Raw genomic sequence first — 20,352 nt, 5'->3', positions numbered from 1 at the left:
CAATTTATCTTATATAAAACAGGATATATGTGCATGTATCTCAGAAAATTCAGAACTAAGGCTTAAATCAAGTAAATGTAACTTGAACAAGTTACATTGACTGCAAGAAAGGAAAATCCATTATTTTCAGACCACGAGGAATGCACATAATCTCAGAGTGATCATGTGACCAGCCTAGTCTAAAAGTCAGGTGTAGTTTATTATCACTTGAGTAGCAAGTAGTGAGGCAAAACTAATTTGTAATTTGTTTCTCCTATGCTTGAAGTGTTTTGGGGAGGGGGGGGTCCTGAAGTATTTGAGAACTTAATTTCCAGATTACAAAATAAAAATGATGACATCTAAAAGATTAAAAGTATTATTTTTAATAGGTTGCATTAAAACTATATTCTAAAAATCCACAAGGTTGTGTTTATTTTGTTTTTAATTTCCAGCAAACTGATTTTCTTTTATGCTGATGTATTGTAGCTCTACACCTTTTATTTTTTAACCCTAGGCTGCAGGAGCTACTGAGGAATAAGCTCTCTGCAGAGAATTAAACTGCCAGACTTGAACTACCTGTTAATCACCTTCAAAACACTCTTTTCAGAAGCACTGGACTTAGCTAAATATGGCTTTAAAAAAATACAGATGGCAATGGAGACAATCACAAAACATGAAAAATCTCAGATCTGATCCAAAAAACCCACGGACATTCAAGGCTTCTCAGAGAATTTTAAGCATCCTTCTAATTGATTTTAAAACAGTAAAGCACAACCCCCCAAGCCTCACACATTTCTGTCTCTAGCTCCTTCCACTTGATCTCACTGCATGAAATAGATGAAAAATTTCAACAGCAAATTTTAGAAAAAAGCCCAACTGAAGCTGGAAATTGTCAATTACAAACCAGCATCTCACTGTACCATAAGACAACTTCATCTATGGATATTGCTGTCCACTATCCCGACAATAACACAACCTACAGCTGAACCTAAATCTTTGTCCCGATTCTGGTTTGTCTCTAGAGCATAAACCTACTAAGTAATTTGAAGATTTACTTAATGTTTCTCCTTCCCTCCCCTCCCCAACTCCCTACTTAATAAATCCTAGGTGATATTTCCAATGTTTTGTACTAAAGTTATAAATTGACCTCTAAAAGAAAATAATTTTTATGTTTCTACTTTGACAATATGGTCTTGTGTGCTGCACTTGGATCAAAGATTCAGAGCTGCATTCCAGGTGTCTTGGATTCTTGAACACTGATCCAAAGCAGGTACCAAGGAAAAGCATGAAAGAAATGAAATTGGGCAACAGAAAATACTGGTGGTAATTGCCAGCTTTTGACATTTTTCTCACAGGGCCTTTTTGGAAGTCAGTTAATTTACTAATTCCTGATGGATTTCTTGTCTAGCTGCTTTTAAACTGAAGTATAATTTTGTCATGAATGGTGAAATAGACAAGAAAATATCTATGCAAGTAAACTGCCAGACCAAAGGGCTTTACCAGGCAAGAAAGAGTAGTAAGTCTTGTCACATAAAGGTCCCTAATGTGTGATACAATTTGTGGTGGGTTAAGTCTGGGCAGCAACTTCAGCAATGACCAGCTCCTAACACACTCCTCTCCCAGCAGGATGAGGGAGAGAATTGAAGACCAAATGCAGTAAAAAAAGTCTCATGGGTCAAGGTAAAAACAGTGAGTGGAAAAGTAAACTGGAAAAACCCAACCCAACAAGTGATGCAGAAGCAATCACTCACCACCCAGATTTTACTGCTCAGCCTGATGTTACATGGCCAGTCACTGTGGTCAATTTGGGTCAGCTGTCCCATCTGTGTCCCCTCACTACCTCTTGCTCACCCCAGCCAGTTGCAGGCAGCAGACAGGGTGAGAAACAGAGAAGACCTTGACACTGTGCATGCACTGCTCATGAACAGCTAAAACACTGGTGCATTATCAACACCGTTTCAGTCTAAACCCACCCTTAAACCCAGCATCATATAAACTGCTAGAAAGAAAATCACCTACAAACCAGCCACACATTTATTACTTGTGGACTGAATCAGGGATGAAAAGTTATGGCTTTTCAGAGATGAAAAGAAAACAAAGTTTTCTTAGAAATCATTAGAAGTTAAGTGTAAAGATAAAAGCTTGATGCTTCCACACTTGTAGGCTTCATTTTTGCAGGTAACCGCAATTATACTTGTCAGTATTGTCCTATCCATCAGAAAGAAAACTTGAAATGTACTTCCACCTATGAACACCAGCTACCAGAATGAAAATAATTTTGAGGCTAAATATGAGTAAAATGACAAGCAGAGTCAACAGGCTTATGAAGGGAGTATTTATTGCAAAGAAAACAAGAAGTGTTCCAACTCACCAGCAAGTCAAATACTTCATTAACATCTTTTCCACGGATCTCAATGCCATTGATTTCCAGAACTTCATCCCCTTCATGCAACAGCCCACTCTTCTCTGCAGCACCTCCTTTGACTATTCGACTGATGATAACAGAATCCATTTCATTGCGAACAGTAGCACCCTGTGTAGCAGCAACACATTCTGAATTTATTACATATATGAAACTCAAAGCCATCTATTGTATATATTCCAATCCCATTGAAAAACTATGCTGAAAGAGAATGCAAGTAACAGCTTGGATGCATACACACAATGCTCCAGTTCAAAGAAACCACTGCTTAACTCCTTCAACCTACACTAGAGACTGAAGGATTTAATTACTCCACACCATAAAATTAATTATTTTTTTATAAACATAGTCCTAAGGAAACTCTTATTTGAAAGATGCAAATAGCTGATGATAAGTGCTAAAACCCCAAAACCAGAAAACAGCCAACCAAAAAAACCCACACCTGGTTGGCACAAGGTTTAAGCTCCCGTGTAGCAAATTTGGGATAGTGACTCTTGCCAAGAAGATCTGTCAAAACCCAAGCTGATAGAAGTTGTACAGATTTTTACAATCTGTAAAATGGTACAATGGTTGTATGGCTACTGCCCAATTCAAGTTAAACACAAGTTTACCGTCTATGACTGTTTCTCATTTTGGAGGGAGGGAGGGTGTTTACAAGTTAAACACTACCTTGGCATTCCTAACATTTCATAGCAATCTGGAAAGGACAAAAAAGCTCACTTTCTCTACATATAACTGAGTAAGCACCAGTACTTACCAAAGGAATATCCCGAGCTTTCTCAATGCGAACTATTTTAACCGTCTCCCCTCCATACATGCCAACATTCTCATAAATCTTTTCCTCTGTCATAGGCTCTGGTTGCATTTCTTGTTCTGCAACTTTATCATGAGCCAGTAGAAGTGCCTAGTGTTAAACAAAATCAGCTCAGTTACAGAAAATACCACACCTGATATGCATACAAAGCAGTAGATGAAATTCTGCAATTTCAAAGGTCTCTGCAGGTTATAGAAAATTGCAAACTGACTCAAGCAATAAAAAAAAAAAAATCACTTATCACAGCTACAAAGCACGTACTTTTTTTTTTAAACTTTCAGACTAGAAAATAATATAAAAGCAATTTTGAACACAATTGTGACTACACTTCTATCTTACCTGTACTAAAAAACTAGGCATTGGTTTTCTATATATGTCTGCAGACTCAGAGTAAGTTTTGCAGAGAAAACTACTTTTACATCACCACCCCAGGACAAAATTTCCTTTATGCACTCCAAGGTAAACATGAAACAACTTCCAAAGTTAAAAACAAATAAGCTCATGCGTTGCCCTGTTCCTGCTGACCTAGTGCTACATTGTTTGTGTGCAAATCACCCTGTAATACATATAGATAGACTGTAGCAAGGGCTGAATACAATAATGCACTACACTTCATAAAAAAGTTCCATTACTCTTTGGAAATTGCAAATTCCTTATCCTAGAAAAATAAGGGTTGAGGAATAAAATTCATCCTTGCCAGTCAGCCCAAGGCAAAAAACAAGTTACACTGAAAACAGCATCAAGAAATAGATCCATTAGATTAGAAGTTTCATTTTGTTTTACCTGCATGTGAGGGGCATTCAGCAAAGCATTAAGCTCCTGTCCATCCTTATGGTGGCTGGGTTTCAAAACACTCTGTACCTAATAAGAAATCAAGCAATAAAACTCTAAATCTAGCCAGTGATTTATCAATCCTCCCTCTCCTACTCAAGCACAATCCCCTACTTGCAATCACTCATTTTATTGAAAGTAAAGTATAACCACATAGCTGTTTACACTGCTGCTGATTGATTAATCTAGTACACATTAGGAAAGCATGCAATAAGACCACAGGACTAACCCAGCATATCCTACCTCAGTAATAATTTACCAAACTAAATTGGAATCCAGTACCTCACACAGATTTGTCAATACCAGAGATTGGCAATGAGCTTACTAATCGCAAAGATGGGCACAAAAAAAATTAAACTCTATAGACAGCGAAAGTTAGTGATTTCATGGCAGTGAAATCAGTCACAATGAAGTGTATTATGAGATTATGCTGGGCTTTTAAATTGGAGTAATTTCTTATTAATGTGACTAGCCATCCTCTTCCTAAAAGCAGATTATCATATTCTTGTTACACAAACTATTTCCACCAACAGCAAGGCCAAAGATTCCGAGACAGGTTTCGCAATGCATCCTGGAGCTCCTGTCTCAGGAAGTGCACAAATCAAAACTTCAGAAGGTCCCTTCCTGGAAACCTGATTTCTTTGGCTGGTTCCAAAATAATCCACACTAACACAAGAATAGTTTTTGCTCAAGCTGCTTTTGTTGCCAACATAAGTTTTCCTTCTCATACAGTTACCAAACAAGCCTTGCCATCCTCTCTTGCAAATACTGGTATGCTCTCATACAGAGAGCCAAGAGCAGGGGAGTCCTCTTACGTAAAGGTGAGGCTGAAGATACTTTTCAAAGTCATTATCCTCTGGACTAATCTGGCCAAAGGCACATAAGTGCAACAGCACAAATGAATCCAAAGACATCAAGAGCGGATTATACAAATCGGAGAAGCAGCTTTCAGAGAAATAGAAAACATTTTATTCAAGACCTTTTGACTCTTACAGATGAAGTAATGTGACATCAGAGAATCAAGAAACCAAAAGTTTTAAAGAGAAAATAATTCAGCTTTTTGTATGATCTAACAGTATCTAAAGGTCAAAAGAGCCTCTATACTAGGAGCAATTACCTACAGAAATGCTAACAACTATCTTGGATGCTACCAGACAACAGCACTGAAAACTTTCAAGTCAAGACACTTTTAAATTTCCAGGAGAAGCCACTAAACAAATTGTACTCATGGAGCAAGATCTTCACATTGTCAAGAGAACTGTCATAGTGAACATACTCATGGTGCTTTGCAGTAAACATAGCACAATCTCCAAAGCCCTACTTCTGACAGCCCTAGAACAAGCCTCATGGTGAGCAAATGCAGTACACCTTAAAACAGTCAAAGAAGCAGCTAGATTTATATAGTTTCTTAAATTGGTTTCTTTAAAATCAGAGAACAGAAAGAGCTCAGCTTCACAAATCCTGACTTCAGCTATATGTCTAAATTAGAAAGGAAGTTATTACACCTGACTTAAACTGAATTAATTCTAGGATGTCACACAACAAACAGAATATGGCAAAAGACATATCTCACTCACAATTTTCCTGTGTTTTGAAAGATTCTTCTATACAAAGACTTTCTCATAAAGGTTTATTTAAGGTCTCTAACTTTCAAGGGACTTTGAAGAAGCCACAAAAGCTTTATTTATCAAATCTTTATGATCTTTTAATAGGAAAACCTACTCAGAAAGCAACTTGGAAGTCTTGCAAGGAACACAATCTTCTGAACACAAGAGGCTGGGAAATTGACGGTGGAAAAGAAAGTAATCTTGTTCAACCAGTTACTCTGTGTGCAGTAAACATCCTTTATTCAAGCTGAATTTCTACTTTGAATAATTTGAATATTAAAAATTTTAATCTATTCCCCCCCCCCCATTTAAGAAAAATATACAGCTCTCATTTGTTTATTTAATGAAGCTCTAGGAAAGCTTCAGGCTGCTCTATAGACCACTTAGACCACAAGCAGCAATAGTGCTGCTTGCCAGAGCCCTTTGTAATGCATGGTAATAAATCCCACAGCTTTATTAGACTAAGAAATCTGAAGAAGTCTGTCATTCCTGAAGTGACACACTATATATAGCACTGATGATCCACAGAGAGTATGTGGCAATACCTGTATTTTCTTAACTCTTCAGACTAGTTTTTATTGTTAATCATGTTACCTTTAGATCAGGAACCTTTCCCCCCCCCCCCACCCCCAAAAAAGTTATCCATTTGTTTTCATTACACACACCACAATTTGTAGGCATGTATGATGGAGGCATGTGCTGGAGTGATATTAAGCATTCAGAAATTAACTGCACCTGCAAAATTCTGCTGTTGTTTATTACCAGGAGGTGAGCAGAACTGTCAGATGGAATGTACATGCACATTCTAGTGCACTTACGCCAGAAGTCATGAGCTTCCAGTGCATCCCCTCAACAGTACTGATCTAGTTTATTTGTCTGATTTTGCAAAGTAAACAATAGCAAGTCCAAAACACTTAGGAACATAGCCTACCTAAACTGAGCCTATTAAGTATATTTAATAGCAGGAACATATTTAAGGTATTTGGTATGTGTTGCTACAGACCAAGTTATAAACTGTCTTGAATGCTGTATCAAATATTCTTACAAGGTCAAGATTCAGACCTGTTCCCATAATCCTTGCCCCCATCCTGGTCAAGTTTAAATGGATTTAAAATCAATTTAATTACATTTGATGTTTACTGGCTATTTTTATTTGAGACATGGAGTACACCCCATTACATGAAGATAAGCTTTCTCAAATAAATGCCTTAAGATCAAGTGCTTCATTCCACCTTTTCAACTCAATTGAAGTTTCTTAATAAGACAAGAAAAAGCTTGAGTTGTTAGTGTCTGGTTATCAGAATTGGTGAGAAAATTAACTGTACATGTATACTACTCAAAAATTTTAAGAATTTTCTAAACAGGACTAGAAAATTAAAAAACTCTAAATAATATTAATAATTACTTTTTTAAACGGAAGACTCTTCCATGTTGCATTGTGCAATTGTGTTGCAAAACGCCTTTTCCCGTTAAGAGGTGTTCTCTTCCCCAGTATAAAGCCTCAAACAAAACATATCTGTAGCTTTAAACTGGGGCACACACTCCAAACAGTTTCAGAGTTAAACTGTTGCTCATGACCTGTGCACTAAAACATGCACATTAGCACTACCTGCTATTTAAAATTAATGTTATGCATGTATCTGCTATTTTTCTTTTTCGTAATGTCTTCTGGCTTTTATCCTCAAGATGTTATCAGTATCTTAAATTCAGGCTTTTGCAAGTGCCTTTTCAAAAACAGGCTGAAGTAAGTAAATGAGCTGCTTTCTGGGGGAGTTTGTCATACCTATGCTTAGAGGTAGAAAAAGCAAAAGACAACCAAAAATGAGAGTACAAAAAAAAACCCCAAAACTTAGACGTACAAGATAAACACATTTTCAGGATTAAAAAATACCTCACACCAACAACAAACCCAAAAAACCAAAACATCACCAACTTCTCTAAAGCAGAAATCATTTCCTTCCATACTGCTAGATCACTAATACAGAAACTTTTCAAAAACAAGTAAGAGATCTGAAAACCAAGCATAAGATCTTCTATGCAGCCAAGACAAGGAAGTACAAAGTGATGTCAATGGAGGCTTCAAGGTACCCTCTCGAGACACTGTCAGACACAGAAATATTTGTCCTGAATTTCTGGCTCTATCATTTCAGGATGTTATTTAACATATTGCAAAATACAAGTCACTTAAATACACAAGAAGCTGAGTCACTGAGAAACTAGATTACATCTCAGAATGGGAAGAGATATTTGCAATATATTGAGTTTTCAGAATTTCAAGGTGGGACAAGACTGGGATGGGGGAGATGAAGAGTCAAAATTAGTGTAGTGATTTGTCTTTTATGTAATAGTCTTAAGGATAATAATCAAATTCTGTTGGCTTAAAAATTTTGGATAAATTAAATATTTTCCTTTTGCTTAACCTTCTTAATGACTGGTTAGACAGAAAACTGGCTTTGCACCACCTTCTGATTTTAGGATTTACCAAATAATCTGAAAAAAAAAAGAAAATAATATGTTGGGAAGATAAGGGGTAGTGAGAAATGGGGAGAAACACAAGTGATTGGAAATAGACCTACAATTTTCCTAAGGATATTTTCTTCTTGGAAACTTTAGAAGTAGCAAAAATTCTGGCTTACATCTGAATGAAAGCTTACTAGGCCTATGTAAAGTGGATGTCTGGGGGAGCAGCTTACAAACAGAAGGTAACTGAAAAGGCTCCTTCAGACTCACAGACACAGTGAACAAGCCCAGTGAGGAGTCTGAAGTAGGCTACAAACTGATGAATAAGCAAGTCAAAGGGAAGCTTACATGTACTGCAAACATATTATTATAGTGGGTTGATTAGAAGTTTTCACAGCCTCACAGGATATTCTAAAGTACTTCCACCTGCTTTTGGTACAGTCTTACTGACAAACCTAAACAAGAAAATCCTAAGATGATGTTTAATCAGCACCTGCACCTTTAGATTGTATTTAAATGATGTTTCTCAGAAGTCAGTAATTTCTTCTGCAAAAGAACTTCAAACTTGCTACAATGCTGCTGGGCTTACAAGATTAAAGTCTGGTAAAAGAAAGAGTGGAAAAAGCTGTTGAAAACAAATGCTTCAGGGAGAAAGAAAACCAGATCCTAAACCAAACAAACTAACCAATCCAAAAACCCCACCAACACCCACCACCTGCTGCCATACTGAAATACTCCAACTCATGTACCCGAATCAGTTTGGTTTGCTGGGTGCCAAATGCTGGAGCCTTCACCCAGCCTCTGGATTTGGCTTTGCTGAACACTAGAGTGCTAGGCTTGCACTGATGTTGGTATTCAAGCTACCTAGGTCAGAGCTAACAAAGTACATATAGGTTTAAGATGTAGCCATCTTTCACTGCTATATATACTTGCAACAGACCATGGAAAATTGTGACAAAAGTTACTGAGTGACCCTTTAGAATATTTTAGCAATTTCTAAAAAAGGTATCAGATCTTACAAAAGAGCAGTCATCTCTCAGACCAGAAGAAGTTTAATCACAGCAGTAATTAAAGCACTGAAATTAAGTATTAAGGGATCTGTTGCTCACTTTAAAGCAGAAGGCTTGTTTCCAGTATGCTTGTATTTTCACAGATGACTCCCAGTCTAAGAACCATGGCTCAACTTAGAGGAGAGTCATAAGAAGAGAGAACTGTAACTCAGTTCCCGAATGCTTGAAATAAAGAATGCCAACGGAAAGGGAGTTAGATTATCACAGCCACTCCCTTTTCCTATGTTTGGACATAGTACCTTCGCTGTTACATATGTATCCATGCCAAAGAGGGAGTTCCTGCCCCCAAAATATTTTTCTGGTTACTGTTTGCTGTATCTGGTTTTTCCAGATTTCCAATCAGTGACTATTATAACCCCTCTCACATTCAACAGTCGCTCAGACAAGCTTGACAAGTATGTATTTCAACAGCAGCTATGATTATAGGTTTCACGTATGTCACAGGGATGCATACTGTACATACCTCTTGTGCTAGTTCTTGTGCATTGGAGCTGAGAGGATATGGAGGGCTGGCTTTGTTCATGTGGACTGTAACAGCGTTGTGGATTTTAAATGCATTCTGAAAATCGCTATTTTGAACAAGCTGTAAAATGAGTGAGATATCCTCTTGACTCTGAGGGTCTACCAAAACGTGCTGGATATGCTTAAGAGAATTTAACAGTTCTTCCACTTCTAGGTAAGAAATAAAAAAAGACAAATAAGATATGAGTTAACAAGAATGATAACTAAGCAATATTTATATTAAGAGTTATACAAAAATTTTTTTACTGTTCAGTATCTAAACCAGCAGTGATATATGCAAGTTTATTAGTTATCTATTATTCCAGCTATTTTGAAGCAAAATGTAACTGAATTAAAGGAGTAAAAAAAAAAAAAAGGAGAAAAGGACCCCAAGTCAGTAACAGCAGTAAGACTTAATTGTTAAGCTCATCTTGATGCACTGAATATTCACTGACACCTTGGTTCACCTATCTGTGTGTACCTATCATATATGGTAGAAATTTATGTATCTCAACTATATACTGCTTATTTATAGAATGAATGTAAGATAAGTAAACTACACTCAATTAATACACATTAAATTATGCTCAGTCTTAGCACATTAAAATAAAAAGGATGAAAAAATATAACCTATGAACATCTATGAGTTTTGAAAACTATCTACCGCAAAAGAAAGTCCACATCTTTTACCTACATGGATATGAGTTCTGCTTGGCCAGTAAAATACTTTATCATTTTAACAACCAGTTTCTGTATGTTTGCAGAATACTATACATGTACAACACTCTTGAGTTTCAAGAACTGATCTGATGCTTTACAAATGCTTTTTGAAGACTTTTATATTATTTTAAGCCAAACCAAATTTCTGCTAAATAGGTCAGTTCTCAAAATTAAGTACTTCAGAAACCACCTAAAACATGAAATATGAATCAAACCCAGGTAAGAAATTCTGAAGCAGACAAAAGCACAAGGCATATTATGAGCCTTAAATAACATACATGTTTTCACACGTTAATTGAAAAATACCTGTTCAGGCACAGGAGCTGGTCAGCTATCTAGCATTTTAATAAATTCAAGCAAGCTAGAACTTTTGAACCTTGGTATTTAAATAAAATGAACAATAAAGAAAATCCCAAATTTTAAAGCTTTCATTTGATACTGATACCAATATAACAGCTGTGAGAGTAATTTCAAAGTTTTAGCAATCTTTGTTTATTCATTATGAGTTAATAAAATCAGGAACACTATCAGGACATCAGCTAAGCTGCATTTTTAACATGAAAAAATCACAGTAGATAATGATCACTAACATGAATACTTCCATCAAGAAGTTTCCCTTATATATTTTTAACCACAAATTCATCAGTACACTGAACACAAGCCTAGACTCAAAAATTTTGAGCACAACATAAAAAATGGTTGATAAATGGGCAAAAGAAAATCATAAAGCCTAATAAAATATGCATTTCCAAGAAGTTTAATTGTTATAATTTCAGGCAAATCATATCTACATACAAGTTGTCAAGTCTGAGTTTGCAAGTTAAGTCTTCTGTATTATAAAAGGAAACAAACAAGTCAGGGCTACTACTCTTGTACATTACTGTCTGCAGGACAATAAAAAATAGTAATAAAACCCCTCCAAAACTATTTCACACATACTAAAAACATCCTACCCACCAAAGGTCAAGGACTTCTTCCTGTAACCACCAAGGAAACAAAGGGCAGTAGGACAAAAGCTGCACAGAAAGCTTGGATACTGGCTGTGCAGGATATTCCACTGCTGATATCCAGTACAGCTCACAACACTAATTATGGTAGCCAATGTCTCACTAGGAAACTGTATACAAAATATACTGCTTATCACACTGGGAGAAATGCCATTTACAGAGAAGGCTAAAAAACAGTCCACAGTGAGAATATGTGCTAAATAGGACACTGTCAGCTGGCAAAATTTTTCTCTAATATACTGAACACAGTACTGAAGTATCTCTTCAACTCAATCTCCCAGGTCTGAGGAAGTGCACTACTTTCAAGCATAAAGGGAAAGAGAAGTATGTGAAACATGTTATTGTATAGCTCCTGATACCTGCTTGGTTAAAAAACATACTAACTCATAGTTCTGCTATTTGTTATGGTTATTGGATTCAAAAAGCAGTGAGATATTGGAGAAGAACCTTGCTTCTTTTCTCACCTCCTAATTATTTTACTCCATTATTTCTGAACTCTCTTACATATCTGAAAATTCAAATACATACACATATATACATATACAATTCTAATACATGTTGCATGTAAGATATGAATTCATATAGAAAGACAGCTATCTTATTCTGTATCTATAACAAAGACATCCTGTTCTTAGATGCCTTTTTGGCCTTCCGGTAATTCCTTCTGTGCTGCCCTTTATTACAAACTACCGCAGTACTCTCTTCCCTGTATAATTCCCTTCTACACTGAGGCTTCATCTCAGGATACCAAGTGATTTGCCCCCACCACAAAACAGCAAAGAAATATCCACCTCAACACAATTATTAAAAAGAAATAATGCTTCAAAGGAGTAAGATGTATTCCTCAAAAGGTAGCACTCAATTTCCTAGTCACTTGTTTAATAAAAAACCATACACACAGAACCACACACAAATCTGGCTTTATGCATGCCTAATTCTCTCTTAGGTTCCTGCTTCTGAAGTCTATATCACAGATGAGATTATGATGCAGGGTTTGGTTTTCTTTTTCTTTTTTTTGGTTTCAGTCTTTTTAAAATAAGAACAATACAAAAAAGCACCAGGTACAAAAGACTCCAGATATTTCCTACAAAAAGGGCTGTCTTGAAGAAAAAAAAGCTCAGTAAGACCAACATCTGCATTTACTCACAGAAAAGTCAGGGTTCTTTTGCAGAACAAGTCCATTTTTAAATTGCAGATCAATTAGCAATCAAATGCTGTGTTTTATCAAGTCTTCTTTTACATGAAGTGTTGCAGCCTTTTTCCATTAGACTATGAAATGGCTGGAATGTGACTGAGCACTGTGAGATACGCACATTAATCAAAAGACTGCCAGGGCAAAAGTATGCAACTGCAGGGGAGGATGTGCAGTCACAGCTTAACATGTTAGATTAGAAAACTAAGAAAAGAAAATAGTTGGTTTTTATCACCTTAAACAAAAAGTTAAGAAGAGCAAACTTAAGAAGATAGGCTTTACTATACCTCAGCACCAATGTCTTCATTCCCAAACTTTTCTATAGAATAAATCTATGTGCTGGTGCTAGCACTTTAATGCTTCAAATATAACTTGAATCACATAGCCAGTAAAAGTAGTTTTGGATAAAAGAGTATTTCAGGAAGTTTTTTAAATAATATATTTATAAATAAGTTTTGGCCAAGATATAAAAGCAAAAAACAGACAGCTTTAAAAAATAATCATAATAATCATCATTGTAGCCAGAAAGGGCTTACTTTGGAAAGGCTGGCTTCCATGAAACATCAGTTATTCATTTAACTAAATTAGCTGAATTAACCATAGAAAACTAAAAAAAGTCTGAATTTTATAGAAGCATATTGCCGTGAAAAAGCCAGTAAATACATGCACATATACCAGGTGCACAGATATTACTCCCACTTAAACAGCTGTCCAAATCATATACTGTTTTGATAACAAACATGCCCTTTAACATTCTTTTGGTTAAGTCTCCTATTTTTATATATAAATTCTAACTTCTTTAATCTAGCCTGCTTTCTTTTATGATGATAAAAACATTAAAGTCTTGGCAAGGATCTGCCAAATTAGACATTGCCATTTACAAAACATTTTCCAAACTAAAAATACACACACAGGTCAATATCCTTATTTAAAAGATGACTCTTCAGGAGAAACTCTATGGACTAACACAAACACAAAAGCAAAATTAAAATTAGTATTTTAAAACATACCAAAGAAGGATAGTTGAACATCTCTGTAATTCACTAGCACCTGTCCGGGTTTATGTGGAGTTTTCCTAACTAATCTCAGAGATTTGTCAATGTGACTAAGCACTTTAACCTGGACAGTAAAAGTGGAAACAGGGAACAGCCAGATGCTGTGTTACAAATGTTAGAAAGATTAACTCAGAAACTGGAAAAAGGACATGCTTAAAAGTAAAAGAAAATTTTCTAAGAGTTCAAGTTACTGCAGAAGCACTTCACTGAATTTAAATTTTAACTCTATTTTTGACAACACTAGTGACTGAATACAGATTCCTTAGGAACTTTATAGGTTAAAAAACCACAGTATTTTATTTAAAACTATTTTTTCCTATGTTTACAACAATTCAACATCATAGTTGTGTGTAATCAAAAGCACTGCTCTTAATCACAGAATCACATAGTGGGTAAGTTTGGAAGGGACCACAGTGGTCCAATCTCTCTGCTCAGACAGGTTCATCCTAAAGCACATGGCACAGGATTGCATCCAAAACAGTTCAGCTGAATATCTCCAGTGAGGGAGGCTCCACAGCCTCTCTGAACAATCTCTTCCAGTGCCTGATCACCTGCACAGTAAAGAAGTTCTTCCTCATGTTAAGGTGGAACTTCCTGTACATCAGTTTTTACCCATGGCCTCTTCTCCTATTTCTTGGCACCACCAAGAACAGCCTGACACTCTCTCTTCAGATACTGATAGACATTGCTGAGGTCCCCTCTCACTCATGTCTTCCAGAGCCTGAACAGGCCCAGCTCCCTCAGCCTTTCCCCAGAAGAGATGCTCTCTTGTTGCACTGCACTGGATCCACTTCAGGAGCTCCCTGTCTCTCTTGTCCTGAGAAGCCCGGAACTGGATGCAGCACTCCAGGTGAGGAGTAGAGGGCTGAGTAGAGGGGCAGGATCTTGACCTGCTGCCAATGCTCTCCCTAAGGCAAGATCTCATTTGCTTTCTTGGCCACAAGGGCAATCCTGGCTCATGGAATGCTGAACTATAAATCCTCTCTTCTTAAATCTAAGTTTAATGATCCAAATGACAAGACCCAAATTTCAATTACAGAAGTGGACCAAGTTACCTAGTAAGGCGACTTCATACCATTTATTATTTCCCAATTTATCTGTTTCCGCAGACACACACCTCTATAATCCTCTTGTCTCCAATGTTTGCAATTTCTCTTCTTACACCTAGTATTCAAAGAATGCTAGCTTCCATTCAATAACAATTTCCCATCTTATATTCTTGCTGAGCCGAAACTATTTTCCTCCTCCCAGCTTTTCACAAATACTTGGACAATCCCTCAGCTTCTCCCACAGCTAGAACCCTTATGAGTTCCCCACTAAGAGATTTTAAAACCCATCCTTCATCATCACAGTAATTTCTTCATTGTTATTTCTTCTGTTCAATCAGCTTCAGTCCACACTAGCTCCTAGCTGCTTCTCAAGTATGTCAGACTGATGTATGTTACTCACTTCTCATCCCTACCAGCTTCCATGGGTAGCTGCTTTGCACCAATCCTCCCTCCATGATCTCAACACCTCCAGCATGAAACCAAGTCCCAGCTTTCTAATTCCAAGTCACACTTTCCTCCCTTCTCTATTTTTAATTTCCAATTCCTTCAGCAGTCTTTACAGCTTTTGGCCACTGTGGCTAAGCAACTCCCAGCTGAAGACACTTTTACTGTTTGACATCCATTTTTGTATCTTCTGCTTTGTGTTCTTTCCAAGGACAGAATTTTACAATCAAATACCTAACACTTCATAAAGTTAACTACAGAATCTGCTTCTTACAAAGAGATCTCTCAACTGACAAGCCCTGCACTAAAAAAGGGACACCCTTGTTTGGGACTGACCCTGCTCTCCACAGGAGGTTGAACAGGATGACTTCCTGATAACCCTTTCAATCTAAATTTTCCTAAAGAGGGATTTGTACAATAAGGATTACCAGAGGTTATGGAGCAGAGACTTGTCTTTAGCAGAACTGTTGTTCATCCACACAAATACTAGAGATGAAGTAAAAACAAAGAAATTGGCAATCTCATAGCTATTTTTTACTCTGTATTCTCAACTACCAGCCAATAGGAAAGGGGAAAAAAAAGAAAAATCAAGAAACTTTGGTGCAGTCCAGAAAAAAAGGCTGCCTCCAAAGCAATCAATCTCTGAACAGGTATGGATTTTGAAATCTGAACAGGACAGCCACAGATTTCCAGTGCATCTTTTTCACTCCAGTGACACACCACATTTTATTTAAAATACTTACGTTTTGGGAAGAAAGGTTAGAAACTTTCTCTAAATAACCATACTTAAAACAATGACAACTATGAAACAAAAAAATTCACTATCCATTTCTTCAAAAATTATTAACATTACATTTTCATCAAGGCCTAAGCAGATTTTCATTATCAACATCAATTTTTTAAGGATTTATTGTTGTGACATGTTTATCAGGTGGCAATTGATAATGCAAGACAGAATGGGAAAAAAGCACTAGCATGTTTCTTCTTAAGGTATCAACAGCTTTTTTTATTTTAAATTACAATGTGTGTTTATTCATTCCTTATTCTGGTCTACAGTTCAACAAACATCATAAAATTGGGTATTACTTACATGGTTTTCCCCAGCCTTGAGAGGATAGAGAGACATTGAATAAATTAATTATTATCCACAAGGTATTTAACTGTTCTCCAAATGGATCCACTTTGAAGAGTCACTTGCTAAGGCACATAGCCTGATGTTTGGCTAAATAAAAATACCCCAAACCACCACAAATCTGAAGGACAAGAAAACTTAAAGATGTTTATGAAAGATTAGCTAAATTAGGTTTCTAGTGGCCTGAAAGAGCATTAATACCAAATAAAATCTTTACTCTGTTGGCCCACTCCCTGCATTTTACCTACCTAGTGTTTTCACAGTGTAGTGAGGACTCTCCAAAACAATCCCTTCTTCTGTGTCAAATATTGGATTATCTATTCCAGTTTTAGGAGGAATTTGTGCTAGTTTCTTTAGCCTCATGGAAGCAGTAAGGTCCAGTTCTTGTTTCCTTCCCTCTTCTTCTCGTCTGCGCCTTATGTCCTCCTGTTGCTGACGGATCCGCTCCAGTTGAGCACTGCGCCGCATGGGCATCATCCTGGAGCCCAAGTCCCCAGGGCAATCAACAGCCATTTCTCTATGCTTCTGAGGTTCCTCAGGAGACACAAGATCCACATTTTTTGTTTCGTTGTCAGAATCTTCTGCAATATGTCCATTCATATGAGAAGTTGTCATGATTATTTGTAATTATGCTTATGCTTTTCACACCAAAATGCTGCTATTAGGCCAGTTTGTGTTACAACATTGTGTAAAATCCATTATAGATTCAAAAATATTTCCCTTCCATCACAAGACACTTCAAGAGGCATCCAGGAGGAAAATCTAATGACAGATATTAAAAAAAAAAAAAGAAATTAGTGAGTAATTGGACCAATAAGAAAACACCTAAGGTCCCCAGGCATCACAACAATGGAACTTTACATCCAAATTTACATAGTGGTTCTTCCCCTACTAAAAACTACAGAATCCTCACAAAGCTGTTTCACATATTTTGGTAGGCTTCAGGTGCCAATGTCAGAAAAAGAGCACTGTTCAAACTAATGTTAAAATCTCTTTTATTCCTCAGTGAAAACCATGGTGATTCTGTACTTAACACAATTGCAAATAAGCAGTTTTCAGAGAGCTCTTACTCAAGTTTTAATTTGTACTTTCATTCTTAAAAATTCCAACACAAACCATGCTTACAATCCTACAGGCACTAAATATGAAAAACTTGTTATAAACAACATGTTCATAAGAAGTTTGGTATACTGAACATAAGATATTTACATTTATTGTTTATAAATTGAGGCATTTTATGTAAGCATTGCTTCCTGGATTCAGAGAAGACAGGTCTGACATAGAGTTCATCCAAAAGATACTATCTAAAGTAGACCAGAGCTGCACTTACACAATTACAAGTACAGATAAAGTCCTAGGATAAAGGTTTGGAGAATTCTGGTTAGCAACTACTACTAATACTTCCTACAGATATGCATTAAAGCAGGAAGGATTAAATACGAGAGTTAAAATCCTTGTGTGGGAGTACAGACAAACAGATTTGACAGAGAATAATAATTAATTTTCACAGTCAAGTACAACATTCCACTATACTACACAAACCTTAATCTGATTTCTTATTCCTGATGATTCAGGCTAAAGAGCTTAGGTGTCCTGATACATATAACCACTCATCTCTTAAATATAATACATGTAACAGTGAGTTTTATACCACACTGCCTTTCTGTCAGTGATCATTATCTGCAATCTTTCAAATTAAAAGGTCATAAAATTAACAAACAGTTGTGTACCATATCACCGATATACTTAATTTTTCAAATTACATTTTATGACTTTTTTTTAATTTACTGAAATGAAATAATATTAAATATCTCTAAGTTTTATTACACACTGGAAGCACCAGGACAGAAAAAAAACCAAAACCCAAAATCACCTACATTCTTATACCAAATCTTTGTGTTTGGAGGAGGAAGGGAAGGATGTTTATGCTGTAATTAAGCTGAAAATTAAATATCTATAGTTCTGTTTGGGAGGAGCAGCAATAGAAACTCCTACACAAGTTTTTGCCTGTGGCAGCACATTTGCCAGCTTGCAGTTCTAAATACATAGAGCCTTTAACTTTCATGAGGAGTAGCACACAGCATGCAATAACAACAAAATTATTTCCTTTACTTGTTTCCTCTCTAGCCCCTGCTACTAAAATAGTTATTAGTAAAATCTTCCTGATAAGAAAATTCAATTAAAGCATTTCTGTGGTAGTAAAAATTCTTTTTTTGCCCTATAAGACACTTAATTGCATTCCACTGATCAACATCCAATACTTAACACTCATACATTCAGAAACAAAAAAAAGTCAATCAAAACCTCCAAGGTACCGGGGCTAGCACTGCAAGTACCCCACAATTACTCAGTGCCTGTAAATCCTTCTGTTAGCGCCCAACTTAGAACAGCTTTTCAAACAATAAAGCCATAAAAAATTAGCATTTAAACAGGTTTATATAAAGCACCACTTTATGAAAAAGTTCTGTGAAATTCAGAGTAAGGTGGATAAAAATTTACCAAAATCATCCTCAGGTAGCTACAGAAGGTAGCCCTTCTGATACGGCAACTTCTCTGTACAGAAATACCAACCCCCAAAAAGGAAGCCTCATTGGCAAAATAAAATTGCAAAGACCACTATTTTAACTGTGGATGGAAGATAATTCAAATTCTTTTAAATTCAAATTGTATTTGCCATAGCTTGTCTGAACACTGAGCCTTTTCAAAGCTACATTCATCTGTTTTCACCTCTGACAAGCTGAAAGAAAACTCACATTCCTGAGTCTATAGGGTACAACCAACAGGTGCTGAAACAGTGAATAAGGCACTGAGGGGATGAATAATACCCATTTAATCAGCACTAAAAAAGTCAAAAACAGGGTGTGAGGACCTGCAAGAAGCAAAACACAATTTTACACTCAATCATGTGTAATCTAAATGATGTCACACTCTCTAATGAATCTTAATCAGAAAGCAGTATCAGAAAATTGAGTTGATGGCCAATGCTTAAAAACTAGTCAAGAATATTTACAGTGGGATTAGCTACATATTCTCCATCAAATTTCAAATGCCAGTTACAAAAAAGTATATAGAGTTAGAAGATTTAAAATCTCTCTAGTTTAGTAATGTGAACTGAAGACAAGAGAAACAAAAATATAGTTTGGAGTAACAGGCAACCTTAGTAACACTGCTTACATTTTCAGTATAAACTGTGTGCAAGACACAAAGGACATATAAATTCTTTGAACAAGGTACCAAGACATTTAAGTGACCTGTGATAATAGCTGCCTACTTTCAGTATTCAAGATCCAAGTAAATCAAGTAAAAAAGAAGCAAAAGCCAGAGAAAAATCAGAGCTCCCTTGCAGTCACACTTTAACAGCAACAGTCAGAAAACCACAATGACAACTGAAGAATTTTGGAATTTAAAATAAAAAGCATTTCTGGTGTCCTAGAAAGCTAAATACTTCTAAAACCAGCAATAAACAGTAGAGCAGAAGAATCACACCAGATTATACAAAAGACAATACAAAATATCATATTATCAGGCAACCTAAAATTTGACGTTATGGAAACACCAAACCAAATACACAAAAACCTGACCCCAGACATAACTAACCGGTAATCCATAAAAGCATAAGCATGCTGCAAGTCTGGAATGCTGAACAACTTCCTTTAATCAAAGAACTTCTGATAAGGAGTGACCCCTTCCAAACCTAAGCCCCCCCTCCTTCTTCCTGTTGTATCAGGTCCGCATCAGATATCACAAATCCTCACCTTCAACTGTTTTGGAAAAATGCTATTGCCCAGTTGTAAGAAATGAAATAAACATGCAAGGAAAAAAAAAAAAACAAAAAACTAAAACAGATCAGGTCTCAAGTCCCTCTCCACAATGGTAACAAAGATGCAAAATATAAAATATTACACTGATAAAAGCTATAATTTGGTTCTCAAATTAAGATGAGGCATAGCTGAGACTAAAAATAAGATTCAGTTTAAGGGAGATACTAGGAACAGAAAATTTTATTTAAAATAATATGTATGGCATCAAAACTCATAAGATGAATAATTTCAGAAACTGTTCCCTTGGT

At 36.3% G+C, this 20,352-nt stretch overlaps 1 protein-coding gene across 1 annotated transcript in view; it reads right to left on the bottom strand.

Annotated features, from left to right (window-relative positions):
* The window catches only part of PALS1 (protein associated with LIN7 1, MAGUK p55 family member), a 53,487-nt gene that overhangs the window by 9,875 nt on the left and 23,260 nt on the right, over positions 1-20,352 (bottom strand). Inside the window, exons 2-6 of the mRNA XM_077784098.1 lie at positions 16,536-17,045; positions 9,647-9,859; positions 3,999-4,076; positions 3,159-3,305; positions 2,351-2,512 (exon numbers count right to left, since the gene is read on the bottom strand). Coding sequence (XP_077640224.1) covers positions 2,351-2,512; positions 3,159-3,305; positions 3,999-4,076; positions 9,647-9,859; positions 16,536-16,898 — 963 coding nt within the window. The 5' untranslated portion in view covers positions 16,899-17,045. The remainder of the gene's footprint in view (positions 1-2,350; positions 2,513-3,158; positions 3,306-3,998; positions 4,077-9,646; positions 9,860-16,535; positions 17,046-20,352) is intronic.

Source organism: Lonchura striata, chromosome 6 (assembly GCF_046129695.1).
Source record: "Lonchura striata isolate bLonStr1 chromosome 6, bLonStr1.mat, whole genome shotgun sequence".
In the NCBI taxonomy this organism is placed as follows: domain Eukaryota; kingdom Metazoa; phylum Chordata; class Aves; order Passeriformes; family Estrildidae; genus Lonchura; species Lonchura striata.
The sequence above is the reverse complement of the archived record's forward strand: the minus strand, read 5'-3'. Positions and strand labels throughout refer to the sequence as shown.